Genomic DNA, 19,853 nt, shown 5'->3' with positions numbered 1-19,853 from the left:
TGACATAACACATATTTAGAGCCCAGTTCTGTTTTGTTTTTCACTATTTTTAGTCATACTGTGTTTTGTTTTTCCATCATTTATTTGGAAAAGTGGTCTTTGGAAATGTTCTAAATAGCAGAAGTGGGCCTTGTGTTACAAAAGGTTGAGAAACCCTGATCTATTGTACAAAACTATGTTATAACTGAAATTCACTGTGGGAGTTAGTCATCTGTGGGTCAGCCCATAACCCAGGGGTTAGGTGGTTTGGGCAAGCTTGTTTAAGAAAAATATTGCAGGTTTTGGACAGGTGGGTTACTAAGTGTCCAAGCAGAAGTTCCGAGTAAGTTATTAGTAACTTACAAAACATTGTGCTGTAGTCAACTTTCCACTTTATCGTGAGTGCTGCTGCGTTCAAGCGCCCCCGATATCCCATTTTTGACCAGGAAAATATGTTGTAGTCTGACATATTTAAATCTCTCTGGTCATAATGTTTGGTAACATATTTCCCTTTGAGAAAACGTAAGCCTAATACAGTGTCCTAACAGCAAGCAAGCACGTCTGGATTTAAATATGCACTTCAGTTTAATCATGTAAACAAACCACAAAAGAGATCGGCTATGCGCCCAAGATCATACTTAAGACTTAACCCCCTAAAAGATGTGTGAGTACTTTATATTGTGATATTTACTGGAAATTACAACACATTCTCACTCCGACCTTGTTACATATTGACGTTTTGGTCATGGAATTTCCACGTCCACATATGACGTGCAAGGTACCCTGGGTGCGTTGGTTGTTGATGTTCTGGGACACCGTGTCTAGTTCTCTTCTTTCAAGATACAGTTCAACTTTCACAGGAAATGTAACGTTTAAAGTAAAAGTAAACGCACTATGTCGGTACAACACTGCGAATTGATGTTCTTTTGCCTTCAACAACAAACAAACATGGTTGGGTATAGTCAACAAAACAAGTGGGTAGGTTTAAGCAACAAAAACACGTGGGTTGGTTTAGGATAAAAGAACAGGGATTGGCTGTAGAATGTTACGGGACGCAAACACTGCTCTCTCTGGTGAAAGTTGGTGTTTGTTGGACCTATCCAATCAATATATTGCAATATATGTTATTGCAATACTCAGCCTATCACAAAACTTTTAAAATTGCAAAAATATTGTATTGTGACAAAAGAATCATTGTATCATATCGTAGGGCCTCTGGTAATTCCCATCCCTCAGAGACTGGCTCTATTAACAGGCCGAGTTAGTGTACGTTTTAAATAACCCTAACATGCACATCACTAGTGGGAGTCCTTGAGCTCAAACAACTGCTAGACGTCCTTAAAGCTCAAATTCAACAGTCTCATCAAAAACAACAAGTGGAAAGTAATGAAACTTGCTAATGGAAATGAAACTTACAAAAGATGGATAGCATTATCACACATCATTTGGCATATTAATGACATTTTGAAAACAACCTTGACAGATTATGTTTAAATGTCAAGCCTTGAAATGGATGACTGGTACAGACTGTGCAACAAAGCATACATAGAGTCTACAATTCACAACTAAAGGAAGTTGAATCCATGATTAGCTGACAGCAGGAGGGAAGTAATGCATAGGCTTCGGCGAACTGTAGGTACACACAATCCATCACCCACATGGTTTGTTATGTTAAGGCAAAATTACATTTGGACAAGTTACTGTGACAGCTCTAAGCCCTCTCACACTCGCATCTACAGTACCTCTACTAAACAGGCACTTGACTTGACATAAGACAGAAAGAGATGATGGAAGGGAGGGAAAGAGGGACCAGGACAGAGAGGAACAAAGGAAGAGAGGTAAAGAGAGGGAGACGTAGAAAAAGAAAGGTCATTCAGATTGGTCTATCCCAATGAACAGTAAGCAGACACAGACATCAGAGTTGGTTCTGCTGCCTGACATTACGCATACACTTCCTGTCTTCTCTTTTCTCTGCTTCTCTTCATTTGATTCTCTTTCATCCTCATCTCATTCTGCATCTAAGAGACAGTGCTGCCAACGTTTCAGCTGTCCTCATCTTGTTTTCAGCATTGTCCTGCAGAACATGCCCATCATATCCTGACCTTTATCTGCACTGTAATTCAAAGTTAACATCATTGCTGTTGTCTACAAAAACATATACAGTATGTCTCTACTCTGAAACTAAATGTAATATTCTGTACCTATTAAGCCAATATGTGATGTCAAACCGTACTTCATTATTAGTTTACATAGTATTCATTTTAGCCAACTATCCATCTCTCACTACTTAACTACCATCCTTCACCTACGTGACCTAGCAGTCAATCTCCACATCAAATTTCCGCCCCACTGAAGCTGTTTCTTGTCTAACATCAGTAATGACATTGACCTGTTTATGCACTGACCTACAGGTTACACCTAAAAGGTAAAATCAGGGACTCCCAAAAGTACTTTTATTCCTTTGTAAACTCAGAGCAGTCCTTTGAAACAGCATTTAGACCATGTGTTACTAAACCTTGAAATGACCCAGAAGCAGAGTGGGGATTTCTGTTACAACTTCGCCTACATCCAAAATGCATTAGTGTGAAAAAAGTCAGAAGAGTATAAAGACCAACTTCGACATTTTTACCATACAAATGTTGCTGGAGATTTGACTTCTTGATTAAAGCATCCCAGCCTTGTTAACGACAGGGAAAGCACTGGAAATACTTGGAGTATTTAGTGTCTAAGAGCCAACAGGGGCAAAACACACAGCAGTTGCGACTGCCAGCGAAAACATGGACTGGCTTGTCTTCATAAGCACAATACTTTGTCTAATTTGGAAGAGATTTTGTGATGAGCTGGCAAATGCTAGAGCCTGACTGATGTTAAAGTTATTGCTCATCTTCTAGAGAGCAGAGCTACCACAATATTACTTTGAGCACAGTACTGTGGCTAGGATGAATATAGTTTATACCACATGGTACAAGATGTCTACCTGGCTTGTACAATCTGTAAAATTCACAAATAGCGATCTGAGGTATACACAAGTCGACTGCATTACGTGCTCAATCATGTTGTACATCTAAAAGTAAAATATATGTAAAGCAGTGAAGATGAGTCACCAAATAGAGTTGGGCAGCTGGACAGCTATATCTCCGCAGTTAGCTGAGCACACTGCCGGTTGGTTTTTGGGGTGATATTTTTGGGCAATTTTTGTTGTTTTATTTTGCTAATTTAATAGTCTGCCTCCAAAGAACGAGTGAGAGATGCCGCTTTGCAGGCAGAGCAATGGCTGAGAGAGATAGTGAGGAAAAACAGCATGTAGAGCCTGCATATTCTAACTTCTACCTCAGTGAATTAAGGGTTTATTTCAACCAAAGCAGAGTTGGTGATTGTAAGTGCTGTAAGTGGAATGGCTAACCAAACTGGTTTTGGTGACTTTTATTTTGTTTCTGCCAAGTTTGAAGTGTATGTTTAACAATGAGTTAACTTAGTTTGGTGGAAGAATGCAACTTAAATTTAGAAGATATATGGCTGTTTTGGAGAGGGGGAGGGGCATATATATATATATATATATATATATATATATATATATATAATACGCACATCTCAAAATGCAGTTTTGCATTATCATACCCTAACTTTGCAAACCTACAAACTTAAAATCTGCAAAGATTTGCTTTTTTTGTTTTTAGCAGCGTGGGCTTGTCGACAAAGAAGAGAAAACGCCACATGGTGGGGCACTACCAACATAAATATACATTAAGTAAATGAAAAATGACTCACTGGACTTGAGGGCTGAGGAATTGACTTCAATCTCTCCTCCTACGATTGGCTGGAAGACAGACAGCTCGGACTGGCAGAGGTCAGGGCTGGGGGCTAGGCTTGTGTTAGCCACACCCCTCTGCTGGGCTTCCTGTTCCTCATACACCGCCATCAGCTAGACAGAAAAGAAACCACACAAAATGTAGCTGTTAATTGTTTTATTTCTTCTACTCTTTTCATCCATTATGAACACAGTATTTGATCAGAGTGGAGCAGCAGGAATTCTGTTCAAAGAATCTTATATAACTCCACTCACAGTCACTCTAGGTTTTCTATTTGCAACTCCCTACTCGCTCTCCACTCACTGAAAATAAAGCCACTTCAATACACTCAATTCACTGCAATTCACCTACATTATAAAGTACAACACAAAGTAAAATTTAGAGGTGACATAAATGCATACAAAGTCAAGGGAAATATGCTAACAGAAGGCAATAGATTCAGATTAACCCTAAACGCAAAGCAGTCAGACGTGTACTTTTTTTTTTTTTAATAAAACTTATAATATACAACAGATGTTTGATCACAGTTAGAAAATGCATTTACAGGAGCTAAAGGAAAATCCTGAGATAAAAAGTTTCCAAGTAAAACTTTTCTGGCTTTTAGGGACCTTAAGAAAAACTACAATATACCCCGCTGGTCAAATCTTTCAAAAAAAGAAATCCACAACATTGTGTCATGTGTGGATTTGTTGGTACACAGTTTCTGATTTACCTTGTGGATGAGGACGCTATAGAGGACGTCCAAGGAGCCCAGCATTCCTGCGACAGAGTGTGTGTCTACTGTTAAACAACTGCCTCCATTCGTGTCTCCCTTCTGCGTGTATGCGACGCCCTGCTAGCTCTAACTGTGTTATATAGTGGAATCCCTGTCTATTGAGTATTGCACTGAGTCTGCGTTTAGCCTAACATAGCACACAGCTTGTCAACACAGCGTTCTAGGGGCCTCCACGTAAAACCTGAATAGACGTGTGAGTGTGTATGTGTATCTATGTGTGCTTCGTGCCTATAGTGGCTAAGAGTAAAGAAAGAGGACTTTGCCAGTAAAGCCAGAGGCTTCCTGCTACACTGGAACCCACAAGTGTACAACATACGCTCTCACTGATACAGACATATGCGCATATGCATGCATGCTACAAACAGGTACATATTAAAGTGTGCACACACATTCAGATATGAGTCACTGCATTGTGATTTGCTGGCTGGCTTTTCTGCACAAGAAAGCAAAAAAAAAACAAAAAAACAATGAAGCCAACATTATGAAAATGTAATTCTAAAGCCCAAAGTGATGCCAACATTTTTGACTAAAAGCTTACGCAGGTGCTGGTACAGAGGAGTCCAGCGAGGGCTTCGTTTTATTTCAAAGGCTAGACTGATAATTAAAGCAGATTTTCACTGGAAGTTTCTTTATTGGATTTTTGATAAATTAAGAATTGGAAAAGCACAGGAAAATAACTTTCTTTCTCACTCCTTCTCTAGCTCCTTCTCAAAAAAAAATTAAAAATCTAGGGCACTTATATGTCACTTCATGCCCCTGCAAGCTCTGTGGCTCTTGTGTCAGGTGGAACTGAGTATTGAGGCACTTACAGGGTGCCCCAGAGATGACATTATTCTACAAGCCTTAGCAGAAGTTAGCATCGTGCTGGTTCCCTTGTCAAAAAGCCTACAGGATATAGGATTTTGGAATACTGCCAAAATAAGCTTTGTGGCAAACAAACATTCATGATGCTGGCACTAAGGTTGGGCGATATGTTAAAAATTTCCAACCGGCCACCGTCAGCCCATCAACCGGCGGTTGCCGATATATTCGGCAGTTGTGTGTATGGCGGAGAAAAAAAAAAAAGAGGGGGGATGTTGCATTCATGTGATGTCGGAAAGAATCGAAAAATGACTTTCAGAATTGGATAATTCACATGAACGCCACCTCATGTCAGAAAAACAACTCGGCAACTCGGATCTCCCGACACCACATGAATGCAGCAAAAAAAATGCAGCGTGCTTTGCGAGCCCACTCATGTCCAACATGGCACGGAAATATCTGTGCATACCGGCAACAAGCACGCCGTCAGAGAGGGTGTTTAGCACGGCTGGTAACATTGTTAACCATATGCGCACTTTGCTTAAGCCAGATAAAGTTAACATGCTCGTTTTCCTCTCCAAAAACATGTAAAACACTGTGTTTTTGAGTTAAAGACAGCGCAAAGGGACTTTTTTATTTTATGTGATTTTTGCACTTTATTTTTCCATTGTTCTTCGTTTAGCCTATATTTATTATTATTTGTATTTATTTATTCAAGCAATAAGCCTACGAGAGGCTTTTGGAACAGCTATAACAGCTTAAGTTTTTTTTGCCACGTCCGCAACGGCATTATGATAAAGACAGCGCAAAGGGAGTGGACATCATTATTTTATGTGATTGTGTGATTTTTGCACTTTATTTTTCCAATGTCCTTCGTTTATATTTACTTATTTGTTATCATAGGCTACTGTTACTGTGTAACTTTTGTGTACCGACCAACTGTTTATTCTGTTTGAATAAATTTACCGGCGCCTTATCCTCTGACTGTGGTCTTTAATGTCAAAATTATTGAATTGAAATTTTCCTGAAACATACAGCCTATAGGCTATACTCTTATTCATTAAAAAAATCACCTTGAGATCTTTGCTGAGTAGCTAATAAGCTGTAAAGACGGGCTGAAGACGACTGTCCGACACCATTTTAAAAAGAGTCTGACGGCTGCAGAAGGACGCATTCGCTCACAGCCTCTAAATCAGCAAACAGGTGGGAGATAGGGATAACATACCTGTCCTACTATAACGATCGGGGTGCACACCTGCACATCTTTTTTGATGTAGTTCTCAAATATGGTTTATGAATTAACGTTACGGCCGGGTTCCACCGGCTGCAAACGTAAGCGTCACGTCAAGCGTCTTGTTTACCGTTTGTTGAGCCATGATAGTTAAAGCATTTTCCTAAGTTATTACATATATTTGAGTTATCTACAAGTTTACTGTAGCCTACTGTTTGTCATCTACTCGCTTTCAAATGTCCGCCACGGACATTTACACAATGTCACGGATAAACATGGATAAATGCATGAAAACAAATCATCACATATCACCTCTGATAATGGTTTATTCATTGTGCTCATTTAGCACACTATTTCACGTAAAATAGAAGAGCATCCTAAAGGAGAGAGTTGTCGCGCGGTAGACGGGGGTTGTCGTGCCGCTCCCATTGCCGGTGGAGCCGCTGTAATTGATTAACAGGGGGGCGAGCTGCTACGGGACTCGCGCTGCAGATGTGTCGCGCCGCTGACGTGCCCGGTGGAGCCCAGCCGTAACTTTCAGCTCCGCCATCACTGTTTTGTGAAAGACTCGTCGGAAATCAATGTGAAGCTGCCAGTTCCAATACGCACACACTTTGAATTGTGCTCTACATAGTAATTATGGACTATATGTACCGAGTTGAATTCTGTGGAGACAGACCATTAATTTAGCAAAATAAAATGACAAAAATCGCCCAAAAAAATCGCCAAAAATGAAACCAACCGTGATGGACTCAGCCGATGGGCGATTGGCGATATATTCGTCCAATCGCCCAAGCCTAGCTGGCACATTTCGTTCAGCAAGATATTTTTTACACAATCTTCATAGTCGCATGACCTAGTTGTTATGCCGTGTTCAGTGCAGCTTGGTGTGATGACGTTTTGTAGTTTAATTTCTCCACTTGTTAGCAGCCGCCTTTTGTAAGACACATGGAAGCTTCAAAGTTCACGAATGGGGTATTTACAGATGTAATTTATATTGTAGAACAAAACGTGAAAGTCTCAAGCTTGTATTAACCGCAGACCTTATTTCAGGCATCTAACGGAATACCTATTCAAAAAACCCATTGACTTTAAGTGCAAAAATGCTAACTCATTTCAGGGTTTTACGACTCATTCCTGGGGCACTCTGAACATTAGTACATCACTTTGGACCAAAGCATTTACTAAATTAATTCATGTAAATGTAAAAGCTCCATAGTGATACTGGGGGCCAATGCACAATGGGTGAAGTGGTACCTCTTTTAGTTTGTCTCCACCATTGATAAGATTTGCCACTGCCACTGATCAATATCCACTATCTGCTGGGCTGACTGACATTGTTTTTTAATCATTGTTTTTGACATGAAATATCACAGATTCCAGCAGGTGGGTCAAAAAGTGACAAGGCAGCATCCCAAATAAGCTGGCATGTTAATAACTTACAGAAACATTGCATGCAATAGTCTACCTTCCACCTTGTCTTCCCCTCTTCACCAGCCTCTCAGAAAAACACAGTTGTCATGAACAGGGAAATTAGCTACACAGGCTAAAACAGTTTTTTGTATCAGGCTGTAAACATGTTTATTTCTGCTGTACAGCGCTTCAGAAGCAAACCTCAAGTGGCCATTCAAAGAACTGCAGTTTTTGGCACTTTTCAGCCCCAGAGGTTGCTGCTTGGCGCTGCATTGCTCAGTTCTCGTGTCTGTGTCCATTTTAATCTTTTTTGTTTGTTTGTTTTTTAAAGATATTTTTGGGGCATTTTTGCCTTTATAGATAGGACAGTTAAGCATGAGAGGGGGAGAGAGAGAGAGGGGTAATGACATGCAGCAAAGGGCCACAGGCTGGAATAGAACCCGGGCCGCTGCGGCAACAGCCTTGTACATGGGGCGCCTGCTCTATCCACCGACGCCCCGTCCATTTTAATCTTGACAATTGTTCTACTAATTATGCAACTGCACCCCAACAACAATATCATTGTCCATCGCAGTGGACATAGTCCTATGCCAATTTGGCCGCCATTGCCCAACCCTAACTGAGATATTACTTACTTGCGAAAGGACACAAGCATTTTTTAATCATGTATGTCTCTGTCCAGATATACGTACTGTATGTGTGCTCTTTCCAGCATGACCTCCCCAGACAGAGAGCAGAATAATATCAAGTTATACAATATCGCACCTTTCTTTTCCTCATCATCCATACCTCACCAACTATTCAGCACAACCGATGCCTTTCAGTCTCTCACACATTCATGTTCTGTCACACCCTCCTTTTCCATCTAACACACATCTTTCTCATCGTCTAGCTCTATCTTCCCTCCTGTAACAAACATCTTCTGACATAGTTTTTGCTTTTCCTTCCAACTTGCTTGTTGTTTACTGTCTGCTCCTTTTCTCTACACTCCTCATCTCCTACCCCCTCTTCTGTCTCGGCGCTAAATTTACACCTTTCCAGCATCAGTGTGAAACTTCGGTTTTGTTATGTAACCACAGCGCTTTTAAATTGGTGATGATTAATTAGCATTTGTCACTTTTTTGCCAAGCTGCTTCAGTGCAAACCTTTTGCAAGTATTGTCCAGCAGCTAGCCGCAGGGATGGCAAAAAAAAAAAAAGAGACAAGAAAAAGAGAGGTGGGAGGATGTAAAAAGTGAACATATTTAATAAAAAATACCTTACATTCTTATCCATCTGTCTGTTAAAGAGATTGGAACAAGACTAATAGCTTTCAGATAAATACACACACACAGAGGGGTGGCAGAGATTCTTAAAAAAAGAACATCTAAAAGAATGACAGGAAGAAAAATGGGTAGACAAACCCAACATAGCCTTGCTGAGTCTCTTAAAAAGCAGAGGTGGAAAGAAAGGAAAGACAGCCAGACGATGAGAGATTAGGACTCTTCTTCTGTTCTCTTCGACAGGGGACTCAAAGACCTGCCAAACAAAATGACACTGCATCCTGAGCATGAGAGGGAGAGAGGGGTGAGAGAGACTGGAAGGTGAGACTGCATACATCGAAAGCACAGAGAGAAAAAGAGAGAAATGGCCATAGAGGATGTGGGAGACAGCAGCTGAGAAAGAATTATAATGATAGTAATGAGGAGGACTGACAGATGTGCTGTGATGTAAAATCCTTTGAGATGTCAGAGAGTAGGAGCAAAAAGCAAACTTGAAGCTTGAGACTGTCTGAGAGTGTCATCGTGTCAAATGTGAGTGCAACGATGTGTCCATTTTCAGTACAATGAAGAGTTACATGCTGCCAACTCTGCCTCCGTTCCTCTTACACTACAACCCCTTTTCCCCTCAAGGTCAGTGCTATATTGTACACTTACAACATGTTTCCAGGTACAGTACACACCAGATGTTTTTCAGCCTTCAAGTAGTAAGTTAACTGTTACTTTCCGCAATAACACACTGCTACCAGTGTGCATCTGTGTCATGCTATTATATGTAACATTTAACCTTCTCATCAGCTATCCTGTCAACAACCTCGACAGACTCAAAGATAAAGATGCTAGTAAACTTCAGATTTTTTCTGTTTTTCAGTCTCAGCTTCCTGTCAAAACACACATTTTACTTTCATCATGTTACTGACAACCTCATGTACAAGAGCCTTCATCCATCTGTGAGCTGGAATACTTGAGCTCAAAAATGCATCTGAGCGAGAAATAAGGCTTCATTTTGTCTTCATTTGGGTTTGAGAAGAGGTGCAAAACAACCGCTGACTATGGCACAAACCATATGAAAGTGTTTTTGTTGTGTTATGCTGTTGTGATTCTCTCCTGCTCCTAGGGAGGTCAGAGGTCAGGTTCAAGCACGTAGCTGTAGCCAGCTGTCTAGCCTAAGGCAGCCTTTCAGGTTAACTGCAGCTTGTTGTACATACTCACAGCATCACTCCAGTGGAACAAAATGTTATGCGATGAACTTATAGTGATGTGCTCCTTCCCTTGGGATTATATATGATGTTACATGTGATTTTATGTCAGAATAATTTTATAAAAACATACTACCACTGAGTCCAATATCAGACCAAAGTAAGCATATTTGGGACTTATCCATGACTCACTTTGGCTGTCAACTATATAATAATTTATTTAATTTATTCATTCATTCATTTTCCATAACCTTTTACCCTTTTAGGGGTCGCAGGGGCGGGCTGGAGTCTATCCCAGCTGTCACTGGGCGAGAGGCAGGGTACACCCAGGACAGGTCACCAGACTATCACAGGGCTGACACATAAAGACAGACAACCATTCACACTCACATTCACACCTACAGTGAATTTAGAGTCACCAATTAACCTGCATGTCTTTGGACTGTGGGAGGAAGCTGGAGTACCCAGAAAAAAAACCCACGCTGACACGGGGAGAACATGCAAACTCCGCACGGAAAGGCTCCCTCACCTTCCCAGTTCAAACCAGGAACCCTCTTGCTGTGAGACAATGCTAATCGCTGCCCCACCGTGCCGCCATTTTGTTCAGCTTTAATTAAAAGTACATGGTAATCCAGAGGTTAAACTCTAAAGCTAGCTACATCTTTCCCCATAAGCTCTCTCTCCATCCCTTCTCTATTCCCTATATTAATCGTTACGGTGTGGTCACTAGTGGGAGGTAACTTGGTCTGCGTTTGTGTTTGTGTGTGTTGGGCAACCTGGGTCAAGCCTGGATCAATCAAGGGCTTGACCCAACAAGCCAAAATCAAACACTTCCACCCAGACACCAATACATGTATGTGTCACACTGATCTAGTTTGTGAATTCTAAGTGTCTTAGTCTCAGCCACACTCATCTTCAGGACCCTCGCTAGAACCTTGTAAAATGGCCATCACCAATAACATAGCAACTTCTATATGCAAAGATATGCAGCTCATTGGCATTGTTTTGGGAGAAGCTTTTCAGGATAATGACAGAGCTGAAGTTGCAATATGAAATTCAAAGTCACACATACACTGTGGTAGAATTTGTTCAAACGTAGCCTTTTGAAAATGGGACAGCCTTACTCTATCCAGGAGGGATATACACAACAATGTGGAAAAATTAACTTTCTAGCAGGCTTTGTGAACACTTATTTCGGAGCACATCGTCATCAACCTTCATTTGTTTATTTTGTCAGACAATGTAGTGATTTATTATAACATAATGATTTCTGACAACAGGAACTGAAAAAAATGTAAATGAGGACAACTATATTGTAAACTGAATACAGCTGGATACAGTGGACATTGGTGCACAGAACAAAGTTGTGGTGAGGGTTTTGTCAGATTGTGCAGCACAGGATTGACGGATGGAAAAGGGTTTGCAAAAGAGTTGCTTTAAATTGAGGACAGTCACTTGCTGATTAACAGTGAGCATCACCACAGTGTGCGGACATGCCAATCCACCTGAAACCTCTCCTGTAAATGCACAGTGGGAAGCAGATTTTAGATTTCATTTTCTACAACAATTTAGTTCCTTGATATCAACAGGGGGAATAAAAACTACAACTGTCTCTTCAATTGGCGATCTGATCGCTAAATGGCACAAGCTTACTCTACACCCACACAAAAGTTGTTTTTTTTCTAGGATGGCAAAGGTATGACCCACCCTTCCGTGCCTCACTGTCTCACTCTTCATGCCTAAACTTAACAAACCCCAACAACGAGGGCGAGAAGTACTAGTAGGGCAGGACATGCCTTCGCTATTGAAAAAAAATTCAGTCACCCACAGAGGTGTTTTTTTTAATCACTCAGGCTGAACAGACCTAGGGTCAGGTTGCAGCTGGGTGGAGCTATGCTCACTAAACTTCACATACCAATAAAAATGAAAAAAAAAAAGTTACGAATTAAAAAAAATAAACAACAATCTATTTTGCTGTAACAGGTGCTTCTATACTGGAGAGGGAGTGAGATGTTAGTCAAGCACACACTGTACACACCTACATCGCCTTGGGAAGAGTTCTAATTAGACAACATAAGTGAAACCACCTGTGTGGATGCTTGGACCAAGAGTGTATGGAGGCTTCATAAGTACACCTGGGATACTGACATTGGATAATTTACTTGCCATTAACTTAACTTTAATTGTGACTAGTTTGTCATCAAAGATGAACAAAATGGGTCAGAGAGCAGTCAGCTAACACTACATTGTTTTTCTATGGACAGACTCATCATGCTGCCAGACTATCTGAACGGCAAAAAGTCATAATTCAATCACTATCCTTGTAAATATCAATTTTTAATTCACCAGAGAACTCAGTTAATTAACATTAATTGACTACAGCTGAAAAAATCTAAAAATGAGAAACCCGCTAACAGCAGTAACGGTGCCCTTGATTTTACGGGGGCAGGAAGACCACAAGCCCATTAAAATCTTTTATTTTTTATTTCTTTGCTCACTCACCAATAAACTGATATTTCAGTGGGCTGCAAATAGCATGTGCATGCTACTGTGTGTACTGCTCAGCATCTACGAAACTTTGTGCATGTGTGAGCAGAGTTGGCTACTTTCCTTTTATTAAAATTAAAACAGCACATGAAATTGAGGTAGGTTGATTTATAGCAGTTCAGGGTTTAAGTGCACAACATGGCATCAGTGCTCACACACACACACAGCCATCTTTTTTCACATCATACCCTTTATAATCGGGTCGATTAGGGCCTGATTGATTAGTTGGGAGTGGATCGATAAAATGCTACAATCAGCCAAATGCATGAGCTTAGACACAGCTCAGAGACACTGCACATACACACACACACTCTCTCCACCACATACACACACAAAAAGCAATCTTTAAATATGCTTAAGCTATCAGAACACCACTGAGCTTTGATTTCCACTCATGACCACTTACCATAAAAAAAATCTATGATGTTTAAGTGTGTGTGCATGTGTGTGCTTTGGCATCTTATGCAGTCAGCAATATCTTTAGCAATGACCACTCCATCACTAGAGCCTTAACAACAGACTGAAGGGGTAAGGTGGCTACACATAGTGGCACCTGTCCGTCATATGAGGAATGTGTGTGTGAGTGCAAGTCTGTGTTTAGTCAGGACATGCTGCCTCATACAGATTATGTTACAGGCTGGATACAGCTGGCTCAACTGGTTTTGGGTGCGACGAATAAGAGGAGTCAGGGAAAGTAGGATGGTGTACTAAAATAATTTTCTATTTTCTCTCCACAAATATGCTAATTTACTGCCATCTGTGCTATTTCAGCTTCTTGTGTTGCTTTTTCATTAAAAAGAAATGTTATTAATGAACTGCAATGATCTGAATACCGCAATAAATTCAGGATAAGAAATGTGTCATCCAGGTTCAAAATCACAAAGCTCTTATTCTGATGCAACTGTTCCTCTTAAGAAAGAGACCAGGTTTGATCACTTAGTGAAACACACACACACACTGACCGTGAATAGACTCACAGCACCACCTAGCTCTACACAATAGAAGCTGCATCTGAAGTGCATCTTGAACTACCAGATGACCCCCCCACTCCACGTCCCCGGCCCTTACTGTCAGTTATTGTGTCATTTGTGTGTTTCCTATCAAAACAAAAGACCTGTTTTCTGCCTGTGAGAGGCAAAGAAGGAGGAAGACAAAGTGCTACAATTACTTTGTTATTATCTGTCTGTATACCTGTCTCTCAAGAAAGCAAAGCTCAAAGAAAGAAAAGCTGTACGGGGAAATACTCGATGCTTTGTAGTACATGCAGAATGTTTTAAACTCCATATTTACAATCTGTTTTAACTGTGGTGCTACATCCATTTCCCTCTCTGCCCTTTTGATGTAATGCCAAGGCTTAGTTCATGACATAATTTTGATGCAGCCCTTTGTAGTGCACCCATAAAAGAAGTCAGTACAGGGTTACTAATCTGGCAAGAGAAGGTCACTCGGGCAGGCATACAGGCCCTCTGTAAAGCCAGCATGAGTGCTAATTTTTTTAAAAAGCGTCACACATTTCTGTGTGATGCCCATAAAAATAATTGTGCAGATCACAAAGAGAATTTGAATGAACCCCGAGGCAGGTCAGCTCTTCTATGCTAGGCTATGTACAAGTTGGCCTTTTCGTCTTTCATCAGCAAATATTCCTGCTTAGCCTTGTTTTCCCCTCTGGCTTCGCTTTGCTTCCTCTCATTTCCCTTCCCTTCTCTTCCCTTTCCTCTTCTCCGGTTGCCTCCTCTCTTCATAATTCTGCTTCCTCTCATTTACCCGGCCTTCTTTTGCTGCTATGTCTCTCCTGCTCCTGTTCTCCCTCTTCGCTTTGCCTCCCGTAACCTTCTCCACAGCTTGTCTCTCCAGCTGTCCCCCTCTCCCTTCTGAGTTGTGGTGGTTCCTTACAAATCAGCTGATGTAAATCATCATGTTCCAGCACTTTGCTCTATCGGATACACCCACAACGCAACAAAGAGCTTATCGATTAACACATGAATCTGATACACCCATGCTCGCTCTCTCAGTCTCGATACTCTTAATCTCGCTGTTTTATTCCTTCGTGTTTACTCTTTCCCCATCTCCCATTTTCTTGTTCTCTTCTCTTGTAATCTCGAAAGAGTCAAACATCAACAACAATGGATTTATGTACAGATAGGAAAACACATTTTACACAAGGGGATACATACACTGTAAAAGCATTCACATATACATTGCACAAAGGGACAGGGACAAAAAATTATTATCTCTCTCACACACGCACTCTGACTGTGACCTCTCCGCTGCAATCGATCCATCGCCATGGTAATCCATAACCAGGATGGTGTTGTCTCCGTATGGAGAATATGGATGAATGAAATTCACCTGCTCAGCAGTTTCAAGTGTTTGTGTAGGTTAGTGTTCGTGTGTGTGCTGGCCCTCTATTGATCTCCAGTCACCTTACCTCTCAGTAGAGCATGAGAAATCCAGACAAGACAGACAGGGAGAAAAAGACGAATGGGGGACAGAAATACTGCAAAGAATGAGAAACACAGACATTACGACAGTGAGAGAAAGAGAGAGACAGACATACAGTACAGACTGTTTACACAGACAGCAGAGAGACAGCGAGATGAAAATACATACTGAGAGACATTATATATACATATTACTGACAGACAGAGAAAGCAGAAATGATTTCAACTGTTACAAGTAGAGCATCCTCCCTCAGCACCAGCAGTGCAACTACTTGGTGACTTTGTGAACTTCACACAGGCAGAACTTCAGCATCTGTCACACAGCCAAAATATAATGGCCTCTTCTGTTTACTCAGTTATGCAGATAGTGTGTGTAGTTGCCTGCGTCCATATTTGCATGATTGTGCATGAATGTCTGTCTCCTTGTATTCATACATGTTATGTATATGTATTCATGCTTGTGCATAAGGAAGAATGCATGAATGTGTCTGTGTGCGTGTGTTAGCCATCTACCACCGCCTCCCTGAGGCTGTGTGTAGACCACACTTGGCCATATGGAACCGCATTATGGAGACACACAGTGGCACAGATGGACACATTCTGTGCAGGCCATATTCTCAATGATCCACCAGTAGCGGTCTGAACGACAGCACTCATAAACCAGAGGGGCCTATTAACCAGAGGAGACTGCACAGGCTTCACCCACTGGGAAGAAGGGAGTAATTGTGTATCAAAGTGGATTTATTATTCACAAATTTGGGGGAAATGGTGAAAGGAAATGGGAGCTGGAATTATGCTCTTATGCTAATGAAAAGTTGTTGTTTTTTCAATGGAAAAGCAAAACTGTCATAGAAGAAACTTAAGCCTAATAGGCATTTTTGATACTTATTCTACCCTCATTGATTTATATGCAGTCAACAGAGTATTAGACACTAGAATTGTCCTGTCCAGTTTTTGGGCCCTGATTCTGATCTGAATCCTTTAATACAAAGTATCTGCCAAGATAGAGTCCAGACAAATACTTTTATATCTATATCAAAATGTTGACTGATGTATTGCAAAAACAGCTGAAGCCTACTAATTAGGCTGAATCCCAATACACCCCTTTCCCCTACCACTTAGCCCTGGGTAGGGTAAAGTGTAAGGGCGACATGGCCTTACAAACGGAGGTTTTTCAGAGGTACACTTCAAATCAAGTGTTATGAGTAAATATCAGCAAGATGGCAGCACAAGCAATAAAAGAAACCTACAAATGTATTTTCTGTGTTAATAAAGATTTTAAAATGACCATAACCAGTATATTATTTTAGTTTAATGTTGTTTCAATGTGTTATAGTCCTTTTCTTTATAATATGCATAACAACAGAAATCACTAGCATGCCAGTGTCTTGGTAATTTACTAGCCAGCTAGCTAACGTTACAATGTTAATGCTATTTTGTACATAACAGTCCCACATTTTTACACATTTTGTTGAAAAATGACTCAAACGATTTCTCAATTATCAAACTTATTGCCAATATCCCATAATCAACTAACTGATTAAACAATGAGGGTTTTTTCAGTGCAAGTCAAGGGCAATGTCCCACACCATTGTAGTTCAGAACCCAATTATGCTCCAAACACACACAAAAAAAACCCCTGTAATGGTGGATTTCAAATCTAAACCCATTTAGAAATCATTAGCTATTTCTTTTCCTTTTTAGAGAAAATCTTCTAATAGAACTTCTAATAGTAAAAATGATTATAATTAGTCTTAACAGACAAAGATGAGTTTATTTATTTCCATGAACGGCATATCAATGAATAAATAAAGCACATTGCAAAATAAATTTTGTTTTGTATCTATCATCACAACTCAAAATATCCTCAATTTTTTAAGTATCTTCAGATAACAGCATGTTTAAAACATCGTGAGATGAATACTCTGTGTATATTATCAATAGGATACGTTATAATCTTATTATATCATTAGAAAATCAAATCAGAACAATATTTCCGTTTTCAAACAGTATTTCCCTATTCATTTTCTGGTGACATTTAGATCCCCATCCATTCCAATAGACTGAGTAAAAGCTATACATTTTCATATAATATTTTGACATGTATGAGTACTAGAGCATCTTGTGTTTACTTTAAACACAGTTTAAACACAAATTATGTAATTTAACTTTATGATAAATAGATTAAAATGTGTCTTACACTTCCTCCTTGCTTGAAGGTCAGTCATGCTTGTTGAAAAAGGAATATGTCTCTACTGCAATCCACTTTAGATGATGTGGAACACTGTGATAGTCTTATAGACATCCAGTCAAGTGTATGCATTAGTCAGCTCCATCATCCTGAAAAAGTTATGTCCACCGGAATGGACAAGGGATCTTCTGAGCCAAGCTGAATCTTTTTCAGCTTAAAATTCACTACATTGTCAAAATTATGTGAGAATTGAAATGTTACACCCATTTGTTAGATCGAGGACGTTGGCATTCTGCATGCTTGTCCAGAACAAAACTCAGAAAACCATTTTTTTAAGCTTTGTACATGGGGGCACTGTCATGTTAAAACTAATGGGTGTTCATTTTGTACGTAATTACAGCGAGGTCTGAAATGTTAATGATTTACTAATGTTAAAATGCTATGCATAGCCTTTAAAAGTCATGAACGTTCAAACCAACATCAAGGTTTGGTCTACAGCTCTCACATGCCCCGATAGCTCATTTATCCAGCCTTGCTTTCCTTCCTCCTCTCCTTTATTTCCAACATCTTATCTCATTCAATTGGCTCTCCACATAACAATGGATGTCTGAGTGGCTTTTGAAGTAGGATTTGCTGTCTGTCAGATGTGACTGATTACGCTACGCACACCCATACACACCATGTTCTCACTCACATACATGCAAGCGCAGTTTCACAATCGCGCACACACACAAAGTGTGCTGACGGTGATTATCTGAGGCTTAACATGTCAAAACGCTAAGCAGTAATAATTGTCAGCTGACAGTCCTAAAGCTAGACCAATGCACTACACATACATCCATGCACATACCCAGGGAAACCGACAAGAATTAAGAGAATAGATTGTATCACACCTACTAGTACTACTACATGCATTTTTAGCCTTCTTGGACTGATAAAATGAGCAGCATGACTTCCAATGGTTCTTTAATATAAAGTAGTAAATATTTTATTCCCTCATACATATAAAGTTTTGAAAAGTTGAAACATGTTTGGGGGAGGGTTGTTATCCTGTTTTACACAACAGAGGATTGCTGCTTTGGCCATTCACATGTCTACAATCTTTGACCACTTTGGAGATTATGGGGTTAATTGTTGAAAGGTTGTCTCCTGACCCCCAGACAGCTTATCTGCTTCAGAGCTGAAGGAGAACAATCAGTCTCAACATGTCACTTGAAACCAGTGCAAGGAAAAACACTTTCACCACTAACTATTTCTGCTTAAGAAGGAATAACGTCCATCATTTAAAATCAACAAATTCTGTCAATTATTTTAAAAACTGAGAAGATGGGTTAACCTGTCAACCTAAAGCAGCTTCTATGATGGCTTATTCTTTGTTCAGTCCTTGCCTTCCAAATAGGAAGTAAAGCTATAAAACAACAGCTATCTGATTATTGACAGTGGACACAAAACTATTAATAAGCTATGTAGCATCATCTGGAACACTGAAACACTTAATTATACATGGTTAGGTACATGTATAGTGGTGTTTAGCTCCAAGTACAACCCCAATTCCAAAAACGTTAGGATGCCGTGTAAAATGTAAATAATAAACAGACAGCAATGATCTGCAAATTCTTTTCAACCTATATTCAATTGAATTCAGTACAAAGACAAGATGTTTAATGTTCATACTAATAAACGTCTCGATTTGTTGTAAATATAGTGATGTCCGCAACACATTCCAAAACATTTGGGACAGAGACAAAAAAAGCGATGTAACACAGTTGTAAACGTGACGCTGTCCCAACATTTTTCGTACGTGTTGCAGGCATCAAATTCAGACTGAGTGCATATTTGCAAAAAACAATAAAGTTTATCAGTTGCTTCCTTAGATATCTTGTCTTTGTCCTGTAATCAACTGAATATAGGTCAAAAAGGATTTGCAAATCATTGCATTTTGTTTTTATTTACAATTTACACAGTGAGTCAGGGTTGTAGGTTTTCCTCCGACTACCATACTGTTCTTCTCGTAGCTTTTAAACTGTCACGTCTGTGAAGGATTCATATCTTTTACATGTCTGAATTTTTATGGGGTTTACATATCAAGCAAATGTTTATATACCAAGTCTAAACAGGACAGATAGCCTTAGCAGCCAAAGAATTTGTGAAGAATGGAAATTACAAAAGTGTTTTGCAACAAGAATTATACACTGCAGGCAACAATGTT

General features: G+C 40.0%; 1 protein-coding gene across 4 annotated transcripts in view; it reads right to left on the bottom strand.

The window, feature by feature from the left end:
* The window catches only part of LOC126392868 (partitioning defective 3 homolog B-like), a 262,365-nt gene that overhangs the window by 206,092 nt on the left and 36,420 nt on the right, over positions 1 to 19,853 (bottom strand). For 3 of the 4 annotated variants that reach the window (XM_050048554.1, XM_050048555.1, XM_050048556.1), the window contains exon 3: positions 3,748 to 3,901. In XM_050048554.1, coding sequence (XP_049904511.1) covers positions 3,748 to 3,901 — 154 coding nt within the window. Of the gene's footprint in view, positions 1 to 3,747; positions 3,902 to 4,500; positions 4,670 to 19,853 lie in introns of those variants that run through there. The other variant, XM_050048557.1, reaches the window with a different exon arrangement.

Source organism: Epinephelus moara, chromosome 7, assembly GCF_006386435.1.
Source record: "Epinephelus moara isolate mb chromosome 7, YSFRI_EMoa_1.0, whole genome shotgun sequence".
Taxonomy (NCBI): domain Eukaryota; kingdom Metazoa; phylum Chordata; class Actinopteri; order Perciformes; family Serranidae; genus Epinephelus; species Epinephelus moara.
Note: the sequence above shows the minus strand (reverse complement) of the source record. Positions and strands in the feature narration are given on the sequence as shown.